The 21,576-nt window shown below is 41.4% G+C and overlaps 1 protein-coding gene across 4 annotated transcripts in view; it reads left to right on the top strand.

Annotated features, from left to right (window-relative positions):
* The first annotated feature begins 271 nt into the window (after positions 1–271).
* NRAP (nebulin related anchoring protein) overlaps positions 272–21,576 on the top strand; it is a 64,889-nt gene continuing 43,584 nt past the window's right edge. The window contains exons 1-14 of one of the 4 annotated variants that reach the window (XM_081104710.1): positions 272–584; positions 907–1,001; positions 1,586–1,673; positions 5,206–5,310; positions 5,927–6,031; positions 7,776–7,880; positions 8,509–8,613; positions 9,375–9,482; positions 9,762–9,866; positions 11,567–11,671; positions 13,342–13,458; positions 15,984–16,088; positions 17,681–17,788; positions 18,795–18,899. In XM_081104710.1, coding sequence (XP_080960836.1) covers positions 513–584; positions 907–1,001; positions 1,586–1,673; positions 5,206–5,310; positions 5,927–6,031; positions 7,776–7,880; positions 8,509–8,613; positions 9,375–9,482; positions 9,762–9,866; positions 11,567–11,671; positions 13,342–13,458; positions 15,984–16,088; positions 17,681–17,788; positions 18,795–18,899 — 1,428 coding nt within the window. In that variant the 5' untranslated portion in view covers positions 272–512. Of the gene's footprint in view, positions 585–906; positions 1,002–1,585; positions 1,674–5,205; positions 5,311–5,926; positions 6,032–7,772; positions 7,881–8,508; positions 8,614–9,374; positions 9,483–9,761; positions 9,867–11,563; positions 11,672–13,341; positions 13,459–15,983; positions 16,089–17,680; positions 17,789–18,794; positions 18,900–21,576 lie in introns of all 4 variants that reach the window. The other 3 variants (XM_081104709.1, XM_081104712.1, XM_081104711.1) reach the window with 3 other exon arrangements.

Below are 21,576 nucleotides of genomic sequence, written 5' to 3'. Positions count from 1 at the left end.
TATTTCCTATATTTTGGGGAGCTGCCCTTTCTGCTTTAGTCACCCTGTTCACAGAGCAAGCCTTTCTAATTTGATCGCCGGGGGAGCGTGTGTCGTTTTCCCTGGGGTTCTTTTCTTGGGCTATGATCACAGCTAGTGAGAAACGACTCCATGCTGCCTACTCATACCCCAGGATTTGGCCATCCACACAAACATGATGCTGTTGTGAGTTCACTTTTCTATTTAGAGAAGCATGTCAGCTAGAAATACCTCTACCTCGTTTCCCAGACGCATGCGTGTTGAGCGCGTGGCCAAAATAGCCCCCTGAGTAAGTGGCAGCTTTAAAAGCCGTCCAGCTGCTGACTTCGAACTCGAAGGTCAGCAAAGGAAAGTGGAAGCTGGGTTCTGAAAAATCAAGGTGGCCCAGAGTTGAAGAAGGGTCGGGATTTGCGAGACGTGAACGACTAGACTGAGGCTTCTCCTTGGACTCCTTGCCTGTCACCTGCCGCTGTCGCCTCCCCTGGGAAGTCAGGATGAATGTGCAGGCTTGCTCGAGATGTGGCTATGGAGTGTACCCCGCTGAGAAGATCAGCTGCCTAGATCAGGTCAGTAGACGTTGCTTGGCCTTTGGCAAGAATCACAAATGTGGGAAATTTATCTTCTCACGTAGGGACATGTGGATTCTTTTGAACCACCCAAAAAAGATGTATTTCTCACCCTTTTGCATTTCTACCCAGTTCTAGCTATGTCTTCTATATTGTCTCAAAAAATGTCACTCATTTATATAACATACTGTAGCTGCGTGTTTTTAAATCACCGTTTTATGCCCAAAGCTCTTTTTTTTTTCTAACCCTGAAATATGTAAGAATCCTGAGTCTGAAAAAAAAAAAGGGCAATTTTGGTAAATCTTTTCTGTATGATTTCTAGATATGGCATAAAGCGTGTTTTCACTGTGAAGTTTGCAAGATGATGCTGTCGGTTAATAACTTTGTGAGTCACCAGAAAAAGCCATACTGTCATGCGTAAGTGTTCGATGGCCCTCCCCAACACCTCTTGAGTTCTGTTTATTTATTTTTTTAACAAGTAGCCAATCAGAGATTCAAAATCACGCACCCCAGGGGTAAATCCAAGAAATGTCTTCTCAAAGGTTTTTACTTACAATCGCTGATGAAACCTAAGGCAGGATTTTATGCAGTATATAAAAAGTTGAAAGTTTCATATTTCTTCTTATAAGTAAAAGATAAAATCTACCCTCTATCACCCCATGTCAAACTATTAAATATTGTCCAAAACAATATAATTGCCATGATACAGTATATGCATATAGAGCTTTAACAGTTTTTCTTTTAAATAATTTCGGAATCCTTTTGTATTTGTTCAGAAAGTTTTTAAGTGATCATTTCCAGTTACATTTGGTCTTTAAGTTACATATATTGAATTTTTTAAAATTTATTTATTGTCTTTAAGACCTATTGTCTGGAAAAATCATGAATTATTAAGTTTTCTATTTATTAATTTTTAAAAACGACTGTGCCTTTGAGATAAGTCACTCAATCATCTTGGAGAAAGTACATTTCTAATTTGGCTTTACACCTGTTTTTTGTAGTCACAACCCCAAGATCAACACTTTCACGAGTGTCTATCAGACTCCATTAAACGTAAACAGGAGGAAGTCTCCAGGAGACCTCCATGGGGTAAGTGACTTACTTTTGAATTTCAAAACAGCTTTTAAAGAAAGTTTCTTGGCTCAGATGCCTATTAAGTTGTCAAGTATGTATCTAAATGTGAACTTGCCCATTTTCTCCAGATACACACGCATGTAAGTGACAAATGTTGCTATTGGTCCTGTCACAGTATAGGGGCCCAGGGTAATCGTGCTTGAATATCTGAGGTGCTTGTATCCAGAGTAATCTCTCTGGTCTGCCAGCTTTGGACACATTGATGACAGTTTATACAATAGGTCCTGTATATACCAGGAGCCTGATACATAAAACAAGGTTTTTATAGTTAGAAAATGTTACAAAAGCCTTTCCTTTGTTTCCCCCATAATTCTTTTGGTATAGGCAAATTAAAAACCTCTAGTACAGGGGTCCTCAGACCCCTCTAGTACAGGTGTCCCCGCGGGCCACATGCAAATACAAATATTGTATTTGTTCCCATTTTGTTTTTTTACTTCAAAATAAGATATGTGCAGTGTGCATAGGAATTCGTTCATAGTTTTTTTAAAAACTGTAGTCCGGCCCTCCAACGGTCTGAGGGACAGTGAACTGGCCCCCTGTTTAAAAAGTTTGAGGACCCCTGCTCTCGTATGACCATTTCAAATATCTCCTAATTCAGTAGTGCTTAAGATTATTTGCAGCCTCTCTTTCCCCTTGGGGTAGCAGTAGGTCAAAGATATTTTTATTTAGAAGTGATATTTGGGTGGACAAGGAGGCCACGTTGATCAACCAGCCTCTTTTGAAAAAACCAGCAGTGGAGTTTTGTCAAATAGCCAGCTGTTGATTGAACACTTGAATTTATTAAAATGATGAATCATTTAACTTCTCCCCCCAACCTCCCCATGCCCCACAAGAAGTTCTTTGGGGTAGAGCTAGTAGCTTTCTAAAATTAGAAAATTACACATTGGATGGAAGGTGCTCTAGAAATCTTCCTAATGTTACCTCATTTCCTACTGACTCCTGACTGCTCAGGCCATACTCCTCTCAAAAAAATGTGTATTAGATCAGCCTTAGCCTTATCGCGTGGCTCGCTATATATACCGTCAAGATTGCCTGTTTTGCTAAGTACTTTGCACTACTTTCAACTTGTTTTTTTAACAAGCTTAGATAGCATTTACTGTACATTTTTTTTTTTTGCTTAATTCACTTAATGTACATTGTAGTCCTATAAATTAAATGCTATTGTTATTCTATTCTACTGGAGAGGGAATGGAGGCTCAGATTGTTGTTCATTTATCATTGGTTTCTGAGGATTCACGAGACTTAAGAAGTCACAAGCAATCTTAGATTACTGAGAAGGCTAATTCTTTCAGGATTTTGTTTTCATCTCTTGAGGTCTAAGGGCACCTACATGATTATTTTAAAAATAAGTAAGTAATTACTAAGACAGAATTCCCTGTTTGGTAGATGTTGTAGAAGAATGAAACATCTAGGTTCTTTTCTATCCAGAGAATGAACGTTAGCCCTTAGAGCAGTGATGGCGAACCTATGGCACGTGTGTCAGAGGTGACACGCGAACTCATTTTTTTGGTTGATTTTTCTTTGTTAAATGGCATTTAAATACATAAAATAAATATCAAAAATATAAATCTTTGTTTTACTATGGTTGCAAATATCAAACAATTTCTATATGTGACATGGCACCAGAGTTAAGTTAGGGTTTTTCAAAATGCTGACACGCCGAGCTCAAAAGGTTCACCATCACTGCCTTAGAGCTTCCTTACCCCACTAGTAGCATGTAGCCCTCTCCCCCCCCCCACTTCTTTCTGCTTCCTCACAATAATCCTGAATCTTGTGGAAGGTCTCTGGGGACAGACACTCAGTCTGGGATTTGTGCTGTGGGCGGGGGACCACAAAGATGTGGTTATGATTCCTTAAGCCAGTGGCTCTCCAGGGGACATTTGATGATGTCTTTTTTGATGATCACAACGGGGAGGAGGACATCTGGTGGACAGAGATCAGCTATGCTGCTGAACATCCAACAAAGCATAAGAAACGCTGCCTTCGTTATGTAGTGCTCATGGTAGCTTCCTAACTCCAAGAGGAAAAGCATGTAAAACCTCTCAATTTATATATTTAAAAATATACGTATTGGAGCTGCATTATCAAGCCTAGAAAGTCAATGATGGAAAGTGCCTTGATGAGGAACTAGAATCCCTGGGTTCTACATCTGGCTCTGACGACCCACTGAAAAAAAAATTTTTTTTAATATATTTTATTGATTTTTACAGAGAGGAAGGGAGAAGGATAGAGAGTTAGAAACATCGATGAGAGAGAAACATTGATCAGGTGCCTCCTGCACACTCCCCACTGGGGATGTGCCCGCAACCAAGGTACATACCCTTGACCAGAATTGAACCTGGGACCCTTGAGTCCGCAGGCCGACGCTCTTATCTGCTGAGCTAAACCGGTTAGGGCCTCACTGAAAAATTTTAGTGAGTTCACTTCTTTTCCAAGACCTTTCTCATCTGTAAAATCAATGGCTTAAAATTTAGCTTGTTAATATTGTAGGGTTTTGGGCCCCACTTTAAACCTCATAAATTATGTTATTAGACCTAAAATCTTCGTATTTTTTCTTTTATGGCTAGTCCTTTTTATGTTTTCTTTAAGAAATCTTTGCCTATTTCATGGTCACAAAGATATTGTTGATATGTCATACTCCCAAATTGATCTATACATTCAATGCAATCCCCAAATCTTAGGTTTTATTCATGAAATTTATTAACTAGTTTTAAAATTGATATGAACATGCAGAAATTCTAGAATGGCCAAGAAATCATGAAAAACAAAATTGCAGGACTTAGGTTACCAGATTTCAAGACTTACAACAAAAGTAGTAGTAATTAACTCAGTGTCGTAATGGCATAAGAACAAATAGACCAGTAGCATATAATCCAAGGTCCGGAAATAGAACTTCTCATATATGGTCACTCGAATTACAACACAGGCACCACTGCCATTCCATGTAGCAACAATGATCTTTAAATAAATGTTGAGGGAGGGATTGGATATTTGCATGGAGAAAAAGGAACCTTGATACCTACCTCACATTTATACACAAAGATTAACTAAAGATGTGTTATGGATCCAGATGCTAAAGGTAAAATTATAAAACATGAGAGAACACCTACTTGAATCTGGGGAGCCAGCATTTTTACAAGCTCCCTGGGTAACTGTTGCACAAACTAAAGTTAAGAATTGCTACTCTCATGTCTAGTGTTTTCTGAGGTTCATTTAACCTGAATTCTCGTTGTGTGATAAGCTCATGGAGACTTTAAGTCCTTGTAATTGCACCACTGAAGTGAGCTTTGCACACAGCAGGTGCTCTATGCATGCTGCCCATCTGGTGGAACAGCTGAAACCACGAGGAGCCTGACAGCACAGTGTGTTGTGGTGCAGTGATGCTGTGCAGTTGAGACTTAGGAAAATCCTCCCAATTCAGCTGTAGATTATTTCTTTTTTCTTTTTTTTCTGATGAAAACGTTACTGACAACATCTTCATTGGTAGGTTGATGAGCCAGACGATGGTGGAAGGTTTAAATCGGTGTTTCAGTGGGACATGGAATCCAAGGATGGGGCGACCACATCTCATGGGCGACCATTGGTGAATGAGGTGAGTTACGAATGGGTTTGGAAACAGGAAACGATGACACCCTGTGCAAATGAAATGCATTCTCATTATTACTGCTAGAAAATTCAGTGAGGCTTCTCTTACCCAGTTTGTAAATCCAACTGTCCAATTACCTTTAGAACTCTTCTATGATGTAAGTGAATCGCAGAAAGTCAATTGCTAAGGACAGTGGTTGGCAAACTGTGGCTTGCGAGCCACATGTGGCTCTTTGGCCCCTTGAGTGTGGCTCTTCCACAAAATACCACGTGTGGGCGTGCATGTACAGTGCGATTTAAACTTCATGGCCCATGCGCAGAAGTTGGTATTTTGTGGAAGAGCCACACTCAAGGGGCCAAAGAGCCGCATGTGGCTCGTGAGCTGCAGTTCGCCAAACACTGGCTTAGGACAGTAGGTTATTTTTTTAGTTTGAAAAAAATGAACATTTTGCTTAGCTGAGACCTGCCATATGCCAATAGGAGAGTGTAGTTTTTAGGGAACTTCTCTCTGATACTGACGATGTGTTGTGAGCATTGCAGGGAGGGTGGGGTTGGTAGGGGGAATCCTACCTACCAAATGCACATAGGGGGTGTTTGTATGCATTTGTGTGTTTCCTTTTTAGAGACCCTATTGGACTGGATATGGGGAAGGGAATGCTTGGTGCCCAGGAGCTCTGCCAGACCCTGAAATCGTAAGGATGGTTGAGGCTCGAAAGTCTCTTGGTGAGGTAAGGGCTTTAGAAATTATTTTAGCCATTCATTTGAATGTTCCTTTATTTTAAAGTGTGGTGGACGGAGTACTGGCCCCTCCCCAAAGATCCCCACGTCCTAACAACTGGAACCTGTGCATATGTTACATGTCCAGAGGGACTTTGCGGATGTCAATAACCTAAGGATTTTGAGATGGGAACATTATCCTGGATTATTAGGGTGGCCGCAGGGTAATCAATTGGGTCCTTATAAGGAGGGAGGCAGGAGGGTCAGAGTCAGAGAAGAGGTGACGTGACAACAGAAGCAGAGGTCAGGGCCCTTTGGAGCCAGAAGCCAAGAATGCTGGCAGCCTCTGGAAGCGGGAAAAGGCCAGGAAACAGGTTCTCCCCTAGAGCCTCCAGAAGGAACAGCCCTGAGGGCCCGGCTTAGGTTTCTGACAGCCAGCACTGTAAGAGAGTCCTCACTTTAGCAGGTTTTCATGTGAAAAAGGCATTGGTAGCCCAGATGGTAGAAATACTTAACAATTTGCACAGAATCCCTTCCCGTCCTCCCCACACACCCGGGGCACCTGCCCTTTGAAGAAATCACTTCGGGAAATATGGGTAGTCTTCAGTGACTTTTCCTTTAGCAAATGGAAAGGAAACAATAGAAACACACTGCTAAATTTATGTGTCTTATTAGGAAAACTAATCAGTAGAGATACTAAAAAAAGCAAAGAGGAAAAAATAACTAACATTGTACTCCCAATGCTGTTATAAGCATGTCAAACTCCAGGCCCGCAGGCCACATGCGGCCCACAACAAATATTCTTGCGGCCCAGCCAATATAACAGTATGTAAGAAACGCTTTAATAAAAATTTTGTAACTTAATTTTTATAATATCCTGTTATACATAATTATTAATAACAAATGACAACATTTGCTAGTGACTGATTACTATAATCGTGTTGCATTCATTTTCCTCATACACCTTACGTGCAAGTAAGTGCACCATTTCTCTCCACTAATACTAGCAGTGAATATTTTAGCAGCCAATTGCCACATCTTTAGTTTTGTACTGACTTGTTTGGTGTGTGCAACAGGACATATTTCGCTTTTGGAGAACAAAAAAAACCAGTTTTATTTGCGTTACACTTATTAATTTGTGCAGTTATTCAGTGTCTGGTAAGTTAATGTTCAAGAAAAAATACGAATTTTTATTAAAATGCTCTATTATTTTACGTTAACGATGACTCATTTATTTCAGCCCTTCATATTCAGCACATCTCTATCAAAATAAACCTACATTTCTATGAAAATTGAAGCTTTTGTTCATTGCGGCCCACATCAACTTCCACCTTGTTCATTTGGCCAGTGTTAGCCTTTGAGTTTGGCATGCTTGCTGTAGAACTATCTCTAGTGGACAAGTTAAGGCCAGGCTCCTGCATATTAATGGATTTATTATCATACATGCCTTTGAGTCAAAGAAATACGGATTGAGGTGTGTCAGGTTCCACATAATATGATGTCAACATGGAAGGGGGAAGCTTTTTTTTTTTTTTACCTGGGGAATATTATTTGAAGGTGTGATTCACTTGTGAATAATAGTTTCCAAAATGTGAATAACATTTTTGGATTCATTCCAGGTGGCTGAATTATTTTCCAGGTATCTTACACATCCAGTGGCATTGGTTCTGATGGTGCTTGCTAATTGCTATTTTATTAGCTCTCATCCGAAATCGTATAGTAGGTTCTCATGCTGACCTTGGTTCTGACCAGCAGGAGTACACAGAAGACTATGAGCAGCCGCGGGGTAAGGGGAGCTTCCCAGCCATGATCACGCCTGCTTATCAAAGGGCCAAGAGAGCCAGCCAGCTGGCCAGCCAAGTGAGTGTGTTCGTGCTTAGTCACTATTAATTATGCTAATGTTTGTTATTAGTGTACCCCCAGGGGTCAGATAAAATTCAATGAGACAGTGCTTTTGGACAGAAGGCACCATTAGTGTGGTGGTATGTGGAGAAAACTGTGTTCTTGTCTCTCCCCTATCGGTTATCCTCTGTGCCATGATTGGGCCGCATCCATCACATGGAGAGAAGACCATGCATCTCACCCCAAAACTGGGCCAAATAAGTTCTTGAGGTCCCTTGAGCATGAAGGACACTGGTTCTTCTTAAGCAGATAGCAGACCCTCCTGAAGAACAGCATAGCTTGCTAGTTAAGACTTTAGAATTTGAATCCTGGCTCTCTCGCTGGCTGTGAGCAAATTACTTAACCTCTCTATGTCTCAGCTACTTCTATGCAAAATAGGGTGATGAAGTGAGTTAGCATTTGTTAATGTTGAGCAGTGCCTGGTACCCTCTTAGACTTTTCCTATTAGCATCATTGCTTTTTGAAGTGGAGACTCACCCCAGGTGTGTGTTCACAATAGCCCCAAGGTGTAGCTTCTGGAGAGCTCCAAGGAGAGGTTTTCACAAAGGCCAGTAAGTATGACTTTGACCCTATACTGTCTCCTCAGGTGGAATACAAGAGAGGGCACGATGAGCGAGTCTCCAGGTTCACCACAGTGGCGGATACTCCTGAGCTGCTACGGGCCAGGGCTGGGGGACAGCTTCAAAGTGATGTAAGAAATGATGAAGGCGGAGACTCAGTGATTCTCACTTATGACCCCCCATTCTTTCCTTATTTGGAGAAGGAGGGAGGGGGAATGTGGAAGGCATGTCAGTCCCACATAGGGAATAGGAGAACTTCCTAAGGTCAAGTATGGTCAGGTCAGATAAGTCAGCTCCCTACTATAGACCTTGTGAAAACTCATGTTTAGAGAGAAAACTTGAGAATAGTAACAGTATCTGATGAATCTGAAAGAATTCATTTTATATTCTCTCCTTGTCACTGAAAATTATAGACCACAACTTCTAAAGAATTTCTACCACTTTTCATAGTCTAGTTGCTCCATAGGATAAGACCAAGAATTACTATTGTTCTGAGTGGGAAGCTTAAAACAAGTTGAAGTTCAGCTGAAAAAGTGGCTTCTATTTGCCTTCGGTTGAGAAGCCTCTCTTGTCTCCCAGACTTGACTGGCGGCTCCTCAAAGGCGGAAGCCATATTCCTCTGCCCAGCCCTTCACCTGGCCCACACCAGGTGCTGCACACACACGTGTTGAATTCTACATTGAGTTTCACGTGCCAGGCACTGTGCCAAGTATTGGGAATAAGAAGGTAAATAGGATGTGCAGGGCCCATCCAGCTCTAACAGCTGTGACCTAACAGCTGTGAATAGGGGATTGCAGGGTGTTCCAGGAGCCCTTAGCAAGGCTTCCCACCCGATTGCCTGGTAGATAGCAGGATGGTGACATGCGATTCAAAGTTTGTTTTCATTTTCCAGGTGGTCTACACTGAGGACTATGAACAGCAGAGAGGCAAAGGCAGTTTTCCTGCTATGATCACACCTGCTTATCAGATAGCCAAAAGGGCCAATGAGCTGGCGAGTGATGTGAGTGTCCCCAGCAATGGTGTCCTGTTAGGGGAGGAAACCGGAAGTTACCTGGGCCCGACAAGTCCAACCTCCTGTCTCCTGTTGCATGGGCTGTGGATCCAAGAAGTAGCTTTTCTTCATGGTTGTCAATCAATTTCACTACAATCTGGCACTTTATGTCCAAGAACACTCCCGGGACCCAAACATAAAAACATTTCACAGTCATTTAGTTTTACACTTCTGGCCTCTGTGCATAGGAGGCTGTATTCACCGGGTTTGTCCTTTCCATTCAAACAGGTGAGGTACCACCAACAATATCAAAGAGAAATGAAGGGAATGGCTGGTTCAGCCACAGCAGCCGAGGGCACATTGACGAAGGACTATGTGGACCAGTGTGGTCAGGTATGTGATAAAAGGACTCTCTGGGAGAACAGCCCTTTGTGATGGTCAGTTATGTAGCCTGTGACACAGCCCATGGCCATTTCATCGGAGGTTGGGCTGTGGCTTATCTTTGCCCTATTGATGAAAGGTGGACTTTCCAAGCCAGAAAGTCGGGGGCAAACAATTACATAGGGGCCATCTTGAACCACTTAGGAAAACAGATTCCAAGCATTCCGCCCCACCCTTTTTTAAAAAAATAAAGGACCTTTATCAAGATGGTGGTTTGCCAAGAATACAGCATTCTCATCTATTCCCTGAAGAACAGTCTCATGGACTAAGACTGGCTACTTAAAAAAATTTTTTTAAACTTATTTTGAGAGAGAGAGGAAGGGAGAGGGAGAGAGAGAGAAATATCGATGTGATCGGCTACCTCCTGCATGCCCCCTACCAGGGATTGAGCCTACAACCCAGGCATGTGCCCTGACTGGGAATTGAACCGGCAACCTTTTGGTGCATGGGATGATACCCAACCAACTGAGCCACACCAGCCAGGGCAGGACTGGCTACTTTTAACCCACTATTGAATAAACACAAAGAGGATCAAAATACGTGTCTTGAAAAATATTTAGCAATTCACCGAGCAGCAGGGCTCATTTTCTTAGCAAGTGGAGTTTCTTATCTGGGTTGCTGGATAAAGCAGCATTCCAGAGAATGCAAACCTTTTTCCCAGTTTTACTTCTTAAATGAACTATACTTGATAGGCTGTGAAAAGGTTGAGGTGACAATTACAAGCTACTTTTTATTTGCACATCCCTGTCTGTTTTCTGGTACTAGACGGGTGTCGCAGGGGAGAAAGAAAACATTATTTTTTTCATGGTTGTAAGTAAAGAACATTGGAAGACCAACTGTGTGTACTGGAAGAGTACATTCACTGAGCTTAGTTAATATTTTTTTCTTAATTGGGCAGTTGTGTGAAATGTTGGCAGTAGGTAGACTCTACAACATAAATGAAGCATTCAACATAATTTATAAAAGATAACAAATAGCTTATTTCTCTTCTTCAGAGAAACAGGTTGCCCATGTGCGGATACAATCATGTGAAGATAGTTTGTGACTCCATTGCAAATGTCTGCCTGAGCAAAAATACTTCATCTTGAATTAAAAAGGCCATTTTATGAAATTCCATAATAAGTTAGTTAAATGGTCTCCGAGTGCTTTAAACTCAGTGGAAATACATTTTTTTTTTATTGATTTCATGTTTTAAATATGTTGTTAAGAAGGCTCAGGACAACTTTTAAAAAATCCGTACAGTATTTGGCGAAAATGATTTTGTTCTAAATGTGGGCCTGAGAAAGGTAGCATTCAGGAGGACTGGAAGACATGAGGGCTTTCCTGGCATCCACTCAGAAAGGAATTCTCCATTATCCATGGGCCTGGGAGGCTGGGAGAGTGTCGTGATTTATCTGGTGAAAATGACTATGATGATAATGAGAATGGCCACGGTTTACTTAGCGCTGACTGGGTACTGGGCCCCAGGAAGTGGCGCTGACTCCACAGTCTGCTGCCTAAACCCCCATGTGGCACCACTCCTGGGAGGATCACTGGAATGTCCAGTGTGGACGGGCCTCAGGGGGAACAGGCTCTAGGAAAGATCACTGCTCACTTCCCACCCATGCAGGGAGGGGAACGTTACTGATGGAAGGTTTTGATCAACTCAGCAGGGTTACGTGGAGGACTATGAGGAGCACCGAGGGAAGGGCAGCTTCCCCGCCATGATCACCCCAGCTTATCAGAACGCCAAGAAAGCCCACGCACTCGCGAGTGACGTAAGTACCACATTGGGACGACCGCAGGTCCACAGAAGCAGAGAAGTGAGACTGAAGGCGGTGCTTGCTGAAACCTACACACGGATACGTTTATTAGAGCCGAGCCAAAGTAGAATGCTAGTCCGCAGTTTCTATCCAGATTTCTGGCATCCATTGCTTTTGTTCAGACTGTTTGGTCCCATGTATCTGCTTCAAAAGAGATTGATATGGACAAAATGGCATACCTCACTGTAGGTCAGCTGAAGCCAGTGCAAATGCTGGCCCAGGCAGGTACGCTGGAGCTAGGACACTCTTTGCAAAATAACCCATCTAGAAATCGAGCATTTTTTTTAAATACTTTACTTTTAAGAATTATTTATTTGTATTCATTGTTTTATCTTATTCCCTGGAGTGTGGTATTTTTTTCAAAATTTCCTTTTTATTTAAAGAAATGGTTCTTCCTCAGACAATGTAGAATACTCATTTTTCTCCCAAGTTGGCCAGGGGCACACAAATGCAAGAATTTCTGATTTGAGATTAGTAGATTTGTTTCTTTCAGTCTTTTGTTTTTCACTTTTAATTTCTTTATTGATTAAGGCATTACATATGTGTCCTTATCCCCCATCACCCCCCGACTCATGCCCTCACCCCCAATCAAGCACTTTTGATAGCTGATTAGAAAAGTCATATGATTATCAGACTGGGTGTAACCCAGGTGATAAAATGATTTTTATTTGCAGAAGGTTGGCCAGCTGCCGGTCCTTGAGAGACAGGCTATAATTAAACTTGGTAAAGTGACACACACTGTGGAACTAAGACACCAACTTGAACTTGGTGTATAATTGGAAGCCAGGCATTCAGTTCACAACCCTTTGCCCTTCTCAATTACTCGGTTACTATTCAGTTATTAAACCTGTTTACCCAGAGCAATACACTTGCACCCCAAGGGGAAATAGAAAGACACATTCATCTCTCTGCCCCTTCTCAGCAGACAAGATGAGAAATGATGTTGAAACCTATGGCAGACCGGGTTTGGGACTACACCTTTTTTTATGCAGAATTAGAGTGCGAAGTGTGAAAAGGGCCAGTAGCTTTTTTGTAGTGAAATTCTTTTTTTTTTCTTATTCACCTTATTTACAAACGTGATCCTGTTTATTTCAGTTTACAATTACATTACACAGACAGAAAATTTATAGAGTATTTCTACGGTGTGAAAATGAGCCACTTTCCATAAAGACAGTGGTTCTCAGCCTTCTGGCCCTTTAAATACAGTTCCTCACGTTGTGACCCAACCATAAAATTATTTTCGTTGCTACTTCATAACTGTAATGTTGCTACTGTTATGAATCGTAATGTAAATATCTGATCTGCAGGATGGTCTTAGGTGACCCCTATGAAAGGGTCATTCGACCGCCAAAGGGGTCGCGACCCACAGGTTGAGAACCGCTGCGTAAAGATGTACTGACAGTGCACCAAATAAAAGTGACCCGAGCCAATAACATTTTAATATGAAAGGGACTGAGTGGGATGTGGGTTGTATGGAGAGAAAAAAACCCATATGATACGATATTTGTCCTTCAGGAAATTCTGTGAAGTGAATGTTGGCAGTAAGTGTGGTGTCATTTGAGGGTAAGTTCTGCCATGGAGCACGAAGACAGCACCTCTGGGCCCTCTTTGTGTGTGTCTTCCAGATAAAATACAGGCAGGACTTCAACAGGATGAAAGGTGCTGCTCATTACCACTCCCTCCCGGCCCAGGACAACCTGGTTCTGAAGCGGGCTCAGAGCGTGAACAAGCTTGTGAGCGAGGTGCGTATGGGGGACAGTCGCTACTGCTTGCTGTGACTTCCTTTAACCCCCATAAAGGCAGTGAAAGGACAAATTCCATGTAAAGCCACACGCACTACACCTGGGCTGCCAGTTCCCAAAGAACGGACGTGCAGTGAAAGCAATTCACAGGCGAGCCTAGAACAAACCCAATTCATTAAATAAGAAATTTAATTTCTGATGGCTCAAAAGCTTCTCCCTGAATTCTTACAGGGCTGAGCTATTCAGAGCTTCCAGGCAATAGATTTCTAGTTGCCAGAATATCAGGTGAGCTAACCTTTAGAAATATGCGTCATCCTTATAGAGTGGGAATCAACGGACAGGAAGTGGCTTGAACTGGAACCTCTCCCATTCTCTCATCATTGTAGTCAAATTCCCAAGAAAATTGTGGGTACTACATGAATCACCTTTATCTTAGAGGCTGAACTGGCTGCCAGAGGGTGTGTTTTGTTGGTCCTACCCAGTGATTAAGCTATTTAGAACTGTTAGGACTTTTCCAAGGAAATCTCCCCTCTAGTTCTCCATGTCCTTTTCAAGCCCCAGAGTCTTATTTGCATTACCTATTTGGACCCTAAAGGCATTTGAGTTGGCAACAGGTCATAAAAGGGAAGAATGCTTTGTGAATGTTTGCTGAACCTTGCTCTTTTTTTTTTTCTTTTTAAAATATTTTATTGATCTCAGAGAGGAAGGGAGAGGGAGAGAAAGAGAGAGAAAAATCAATGATGAGAGATAGTCATTAATTGGTGTCTGCAACTTGGGCATGTGCCCTGACCCTGACCAAGAATTGAAGCATGACCTCCTGGTTCATAGGTCGATGCTCAACCACTGAGCCACGCCTGGTCACAGGGCATTAGATCTGGGTGGGACCTTTACAGCCTGCAGGCCCTCCCTTTGTCATAGGCCTGGAAAAGTAAAGTGTCTCGTTCTGGTTCAAAGATACTTTCAGGGACAGATCTGGAACTAGAAGGCTGGCAGCATGGTCCTGCCACCCAGGAACAACAGTTACCATTTTGAGCTTTTTCTGTGTGAATATTTTATAAACAAGTACATGAATGTAAGAACATACAGTTTCAGAATTAGAATTCAGCTGTACTTTTTTACTTTATATCCTATTGTGAGCATCTTGCATACCTTAGAAGGCGTATTGCCACCCTATCCTATATAATAAAAGGCTAATATGCAAATCAACTAAATGGCAGAACGACCACTCTGATGCACACTGACCACCAGGGGGCAGATGCTCAGCACAGGAGCTGCCCTCGGTGGTCAGTGTGCTCCCCTAGGGGGAGTGCCACTCAGCCAGAAGCTGGGCTCATGGCTGGTGAGCGCAGTGGTGGTGGCGGGAGCCTCTCCCACTTCCACAGCTGCCTTAAGGATGTCTGACTGCCAGCAGGCCTAAGCCATCAGTCGGACATCCCCCAAGGGCTCCTGGACTGTGAAAGGGCTCAGGCTGGGCTGAGGAACCCTCCTGAGTGCACGAATTTCATGCACCGAGCCTCTAGTGCAGTGATGGCGAACCTTTTGAGCTCGGCGTGTCAGCATTTTGAAAAACCCTAACTTAACTCTGGTGCCGTGTCACATAGAGAATTTTTTTGATATTTGCAACCATAATAAAACAAAGACTTATATTTTTGATATTTATTTTATATATTTAAATGCCATTTAACAAAGAAAAATCGACCAAAAAAATGAGTTCGCGTGTCACCTCTGAGGCGCGTGTCATAGGTTCGCCATCACTGCTCTAGTGTTTAATAAAATGGGATAACAAACTGTGTTGCCTTTGGTAAGAGGTCGCAAGGGAGCTTTGGTTTCTTTTTGCCCTTATGTTTATCAAGTGAGATAAACCAGCCATGCCTCTATTAGTGGCAGTCACCCTCCGCTCTTCCTCCTGTGACCTGGAGTCTATTTAATAACTGCAGCTTCACATTTGACACCCAGCTACCCAGGGGAGCTCAGCTAGCCAACCCATTTAAAATGAGAAGACACTCTGTGCATCTATGGTCGTATTTATTCTATGCCTTTGAAAAGTAACTTTTTAGGTTATCTTTTATTGATGCATGCATACAAAGAAGTGCATATATCAAGTGTAACAGGAAGGATCCTCACCAGTGGACACATCTGCATAACTAGTGCCCAGATCAAAAAACAGAACATAACCAAAGTCCAGACACCCCCCTCTCTGTCTATCCCTGCAGACACCCGTCCCCTGTAGTAACCACTGTCTTGATTCCCAAAACCAGTTCTGCCATTTTTAAGTGGTATGAAATCTTATAGTATTTATTCTTGAAAGAGATGGTATATTTTTAATGTTTAGAACCAAATTGATTGTCACTTATTTATTCCTTGAAAGGAAAATCTGTACTATTAACTTCAGAGTATGCTGGGCCTGGTATTTTTAAATCTTGGGATGAAAGTTTTCTAAAAATATCCTGGTAAAGTCCTGGTGACATATTCAAGAGTGACTTCGGGTTTGGTTCTATTGTGCAAGTGGTGTTTTGGTTTCTAAGGTGGAGTATAAGAAGGATCACGAAAGTAGTAAAGGTCACAGTATCAACTACTGTGAAACACCTCAATTCAGGAACGTGAGCAAGATCTCAAAATTCACCAGTGATGTGAGTTTTTAATGCCTAAGCATTTCTGGGTCTCCTAAGAGACAGTCTATGTGAATGTATTTATGTGTCTTGGAAAAGCATGGCCTTTTAAGCACAGATACCTAACAGGTCTGATTAAGATTGCTGGGACTGGTTGATGTAGTGTTAAATTCTTTTACACCTCCCGATGCACACTTGACTTTGAGTGCTCAGGGCAGTGCCTGCCTGTCCTCTTGCATCCTTCCTGTATGGCAGTATCCGCTACCTAGAGGTGAATGCTGGGGAGCAGAGCATGCAACATCCTCTCCCAATGCAAATTTGTGCTTCTTAACTTAACACCTGGCTGACCGGTCAGGAGATAACGCGTGTCTGCATTTACATTAATTTAAGTCATTTTAAAACTCTAAAGCTTAAAATCACTTAATGTAAATACAGACACGCGTTATCTCCTGACCGGTCAGCAAGGTGTTAATACCTGCTCTCGTTGGACCAGCAGAGTCACCTGGGGAGCCAGATGTTATTTCCCCCGGTTACAGATAAGCAGTATATGCTGGAGTGGCATTTGCAAATTTGGAAATTCTCAGAGAAGGTCTGGAGATGTATCCTGGGGAACATAATCTACACCAGATTATGTGACTTTCCTTCTGTTTAGTTGTGCATCCTCGTAGAATTTAAAGTCACTCAGGACTTTGTAAAGCTCAGTGAGGAATTTATTTTTCATCAATTAGTGGGGAAGAGCACCAGCTTTGGAGCTGACAGATGTGGTTTCACAATTAGCCAAGTGGCCAACTTTGGGCAAATTGTTTAAGCTCTCCAGCTACTTTGCCCATTGGAAAATGGGGATGATGATAATTCCTGTCCTCATAGAGTGAGATCAACTGAGATAAGTAGAATCCTGTCTTGATATATAGTAACATTATTCTGTTTAAATACTCTCAGTGCCTAATAACTCAATGGCCTCCCAGGGCAGGTCATGTTAATGTGGCTTCGTTAGATGCTACCCAAATTTTCCTATTTATGGCTGCTTATCCCGTTTTGGTTCTCATTATTTGGTAAGCTGCATTTGGGGCACAATATTATTTCACCTGGTTGTGGTAGTGACCAATCTGTGATGAAATGTTCATAGAATTTGGCAGAGCTCAAGTTTTATTCTTCATCTATTTAGAAATGGAGGTAGTAGCCTACAGTGATTATACTATTCCCCAGCATGGGGTTTCACACACAATCAGGGCTTGCCCAGTAGAGAGCTCCTGCTCTCATAGTAGGTTTGCACATTGAAAAAGATCTGGTATATACACAATTGAAAACATTTTTTAAAAGTCAGGTATGTTTTGTGCTGGCTGTGCCCATCAGATTTTATGTTGTTGTTTTTTTTTGTTTGTTTTGTTTTGCCTGCTGTGTGCTTGCCCCATTCCAACTTCTTGTCCTTGCTTGAAACTTCAGTTGATTATTTTTTTTAAAAGGTGTGTCTTGTTATTCAGTGAAACACTGACTACTTAAATGGGTTGTCTTTAGTCATTTATATTTTCAATTTAGTCCATTAAGAGGAGTAGTTAATTTTGAACATGTTCGGAAGAGAATGCTTTTGTTGAAAGTTTTGTGGTCCCCTGTAGAATAAATATAAAGAAAACTACCAGAACCACATGAGAGGCCACTATGAAGGAGTTGGTATGGACAGACGGACTCTCCATGCGATGAAAGTCGGAAGTCTGGCAAGCAACGTGAGTTCTTGTGTGAGGGGCCTGGCAGTCCTGGGGATCAGTTGGAGTAGAAAGAGGTGGGGCATAAAGAATTCAGCCAATTCTTTTCAGCCTCCCTTTGGAAAAATCAGTTTTCTATTGTGTAAAGGCTGACCCATAGGAGTTCCTAAACATGAACCGATACAACCAAGGCTAGGTAAAAATCCTTGACATTGATCAATAGCTTCAATTTACTTATCTCAGCTTTCTCTGGTTTGAAGAGTAGTCAGATCCATTGTAACTGATCCAGTGTGAGAAAAAAACTTTCAATTTCTGAGAGATAAAGAGAAATGGACGAGCATAATTTTTATTTGAAATTCCTGCTATGAAATTTGTTGGTTGGGTGCTTGGTTGATTGGTTCATTCATTTATTCCATCGTGATGTTCATTGGAGACCTTCTGTTCATTGAAGGCACTGGTCTTCAAAATAGATCAGGTCCCTGTTTCATCATAGCCTGAAATCTATTAATCTGTCTTTGGCTTTGTCAATTCAGTTCATAGGTTTGCAAATGCCAAGTTGTAAATCTTACCAATTTCATTATTAAAACATAGAAATGTCAAATGTCCTCTGCTTGAGAATGTCAAATTTGATCTTTAGGGGAAAAAAAATTGAAAGCACTCTGAAGATTCTTGACTTTTCATTTATTTTCTGGAAGAAGCTCTTCCATTGTATATTCATGCACAAATACTTCTTATTAACAAAAATTACAAGGGGCTCCATATTTAATAAGATAAAATAAACGTGCTACAGATGGAAGTTAATGAATTTTGGATTAATTAAGAGGAAGAATTCAAATTAATTGAAAGCAAAAGTGTGAGCATAACAATTTTCCTTGGAGGTGATGAAACTGAATTAATTTTGTTTCTTGTTACTTTTTTATTTCCCCTCTGGTTACCTTTTAAAATACTTCCTATGACATTCAAACAAGGTAAACAAAAAAAAGTAGAGGCTAATTTCTCTTTTCTTGTTCTTTTCGTTGTGTTTCAGATTGCCTACAAAGAGGATTACAAACACGATGTTGTCGACTACAACTACCCAGCCACTCTCACGCCTTCCTATCAAACAGTCATGAAGCTGGTTCCCTTGAAAGATGTAAGTCCTCTTCCAATAGCCCTCTCTGCTCTTTCTTGTCGCTTCTCTCCTGTGGAGTGATTCTTAGGCAGTAAGATGGAAAGAAACAAGATACATAGGAAATGGAAGAGGGATTGAGAAAGGGGCACTCTTTTTCACTAGGAAGTCCATTTATGCATGTTTGGAAACTCTTAGTTCTTATTTTATTTTATTTATTTGAGAGAAGGGAAGGAGGGAGAGAGAAAGAGAAAGAGAGAGAGAGAGAGAGAGAGAGAGAGAGAGAGAGAGAGAGAGACATCCATTTGTGCCCTGATCAAACCCACAACCTTGGCATATCAGGATGATGTGCTAACCAACTGAACTACCTGGCCAGGGCTAAGGGAACTCTTAGCTTTTCAATATAAGGTGAGGACAACTCTAGTTTTGTGTTGAAAATAACCTGAGGTTGAATTTCTCCTGTTGGAATTTGGTGGACTGTGTCCACTGCTGGGCACATTCAGTAATTGTTCTTAGCAATGATGACCTTTTTTTTTTAAGTTTAGGAGTGTGCTATGTTTAAGGACTGGAGGAAATAAGATAAAGTGGCTGTAAGTTGTGAGAAAGTGGTAATGGTAACTCAATTTTTTTCTTAGGAGCACTTGGGAAATATATGTGTGGAATAATATATAACTCAATTATTACATCAGTGATTTTATTTATAGTTTGGCTGGCACAAAATAAAATATGCATAATTAATTAAATTTACTGTTTTTTACTTATAAGAATTTTACTATATCTTTATTAAAGAAAATTTAGAAAATACAGAAAAGTACGAAGAAAAAAAGACAAAAGTCATGTCTTATCTTAAAAAGTACTTAAGGTGGTTTAGAATTGAGTTGATATCACAGTTACTTGTCAGCAAAGGTTATCAAAAATCAGTCAATAACTTAACAAATATTTCAACAAATATTTAGTAAACGGTCAGTGCTACTTTCCTGCACATTCCTTTGGGATCAGTAGTTGACGTGGGTTTTGCTATTGGTAGGTAGGTCTTTATGTCACTCTGTCTTTTGCTCAGAGTAGGAGCAGTGTTGGCTGTGGTGGGTATCTCTAGTGTCTGACACAGTTTGCAGGACAATGGAGGATAATCATTGGCAAATGATAGTTTAATGGATGAAAGGGGCTTTCAAACATGTAATAAAGCAAGGGATGGGCGGTAGAGAAATATAAAGGACTTAAACTTTGCTTCTCTTTTTCTGAGGGAACTTGGTTGGGTTGACTTGCTCACTTCACCTTAATGAAACCCAAGGTTAAACTTGACTACCAAAATGACTTCTTTTTGTTTTTGGCTGCATACATTACCTGGGGAATGTGAGGACTGAGAGCATTTCATTAAAATTCGAGTGTGTGCTCTTACAGTTGAATTATAGAAATCATGGGTAATAGCACAAGCAAACCAAGGTAGATTCCTACAACGTGTACTCCCATTATAACATGATTTGCTATGACATTCACCTGTATAAGGCTGACTCAAACCAAGCACCTGTAATATAGCCAGCTCACCTTTGGAAGTCTTGGAATAGAATGGAATTAGACTGGATTAGAAATAAGCAGAGGTAAGTTCAAAATGGAGCTCACGAGCCAAATCTGGGCTGCTGAGATGTATTTGGCCACAGAGTGTTTTAAAAAAAATTGGACCAATATATAGAAATTTATGTAAGAGAGCACAAATTTATATATTCTTTTTTTTTTTAAGTTGGAAAACTCAGGGAACTGTGGCCCTAGTTCCTGCATGGCAGTGCTTGGGTGGGACTGAGTGGCAGCTGCTCTCTGTCACCACCTTCCTCCTACTTTCTTGTCTCCCTGTGATTTTAAGTTACACCCTAATGTAGGGGCGTTGGTGTTTAGGAAATTTGGGGGACCCATTACAAGAACATTTGTGGCCTCTCTTGCTGTCTGGTAGTTGTAAACGTGGTCAGATAGCTATGAAATTAAACAAGCACAGCCCTTGATTAGAGAGAGTTCCCTTCAGATTGGTTTTATAAACACTAACAGCATTACAATGAGACTATGCTCAGCGAAGAGCCCCTTTAGAAAGAAAACTGAAGCAATGGCCAGGCATCTGTGAGGTGGCGAAGGTGTGGTTAATCACGGAGACTGTCAGTTATGTCCTGCAGAGGAAAGCAACTGTGCTCTGCCACGTACTTAATGCAGAGTTATCGGGAAGGAATATGCCATTCTATAAGTATAGTTTTTGTGACCTTTTATCGTGCATAATTCTGAATTCTATTAGACACTTCATTATGAGATGATAATTTTTCCCTCTGAATTAATGCATCAGGAAGTCACTGTACTCTAATCTCATTAATAGGTGACATTGAAATGAGTTTACATTTCCTAGTTTTCCCTCCATACCCCATGTCCCAAACTCAGAATGTGCAAAAACTTTTCTTCTTGAATCTAGTCCTGAAGAAGCTGTAACAGTGTGTGGGGTGCTGGGTGGGGTCCTGGGCTTTAGGCAATAAAACAGAGGCATACCCTAGCCAGTTTGGCTCAGTGGATAGAGTGTCAGCCTGCAGACTGAAGGTCACAGGTTCGATTCTGGTCAAGGGCAAGTATCTTGGTTACAGGCTCAATTCCTGGCCCTGGTTGGGGCATGTGGGGGAGGCAATCAATCGATGTGTCTCTCTCACATGGATATTTCTCTCTCTCTGCCTCT

The sequence above is a fragment of the Myotis nattereri genome (assembly GCF_964212035.1).
Source record: "Myotis nattereri genome assembly, chromosome: 13".
Lineage (NCBI taxonomy): Eukaryota > Metazoa > Chordata > Mammalia > Chiroptera > Vespertilionidae > Myotis > Myotis nattereri.
This window is presented reverse-complemented; position numbering and strand designations above follow the sequence as displayed.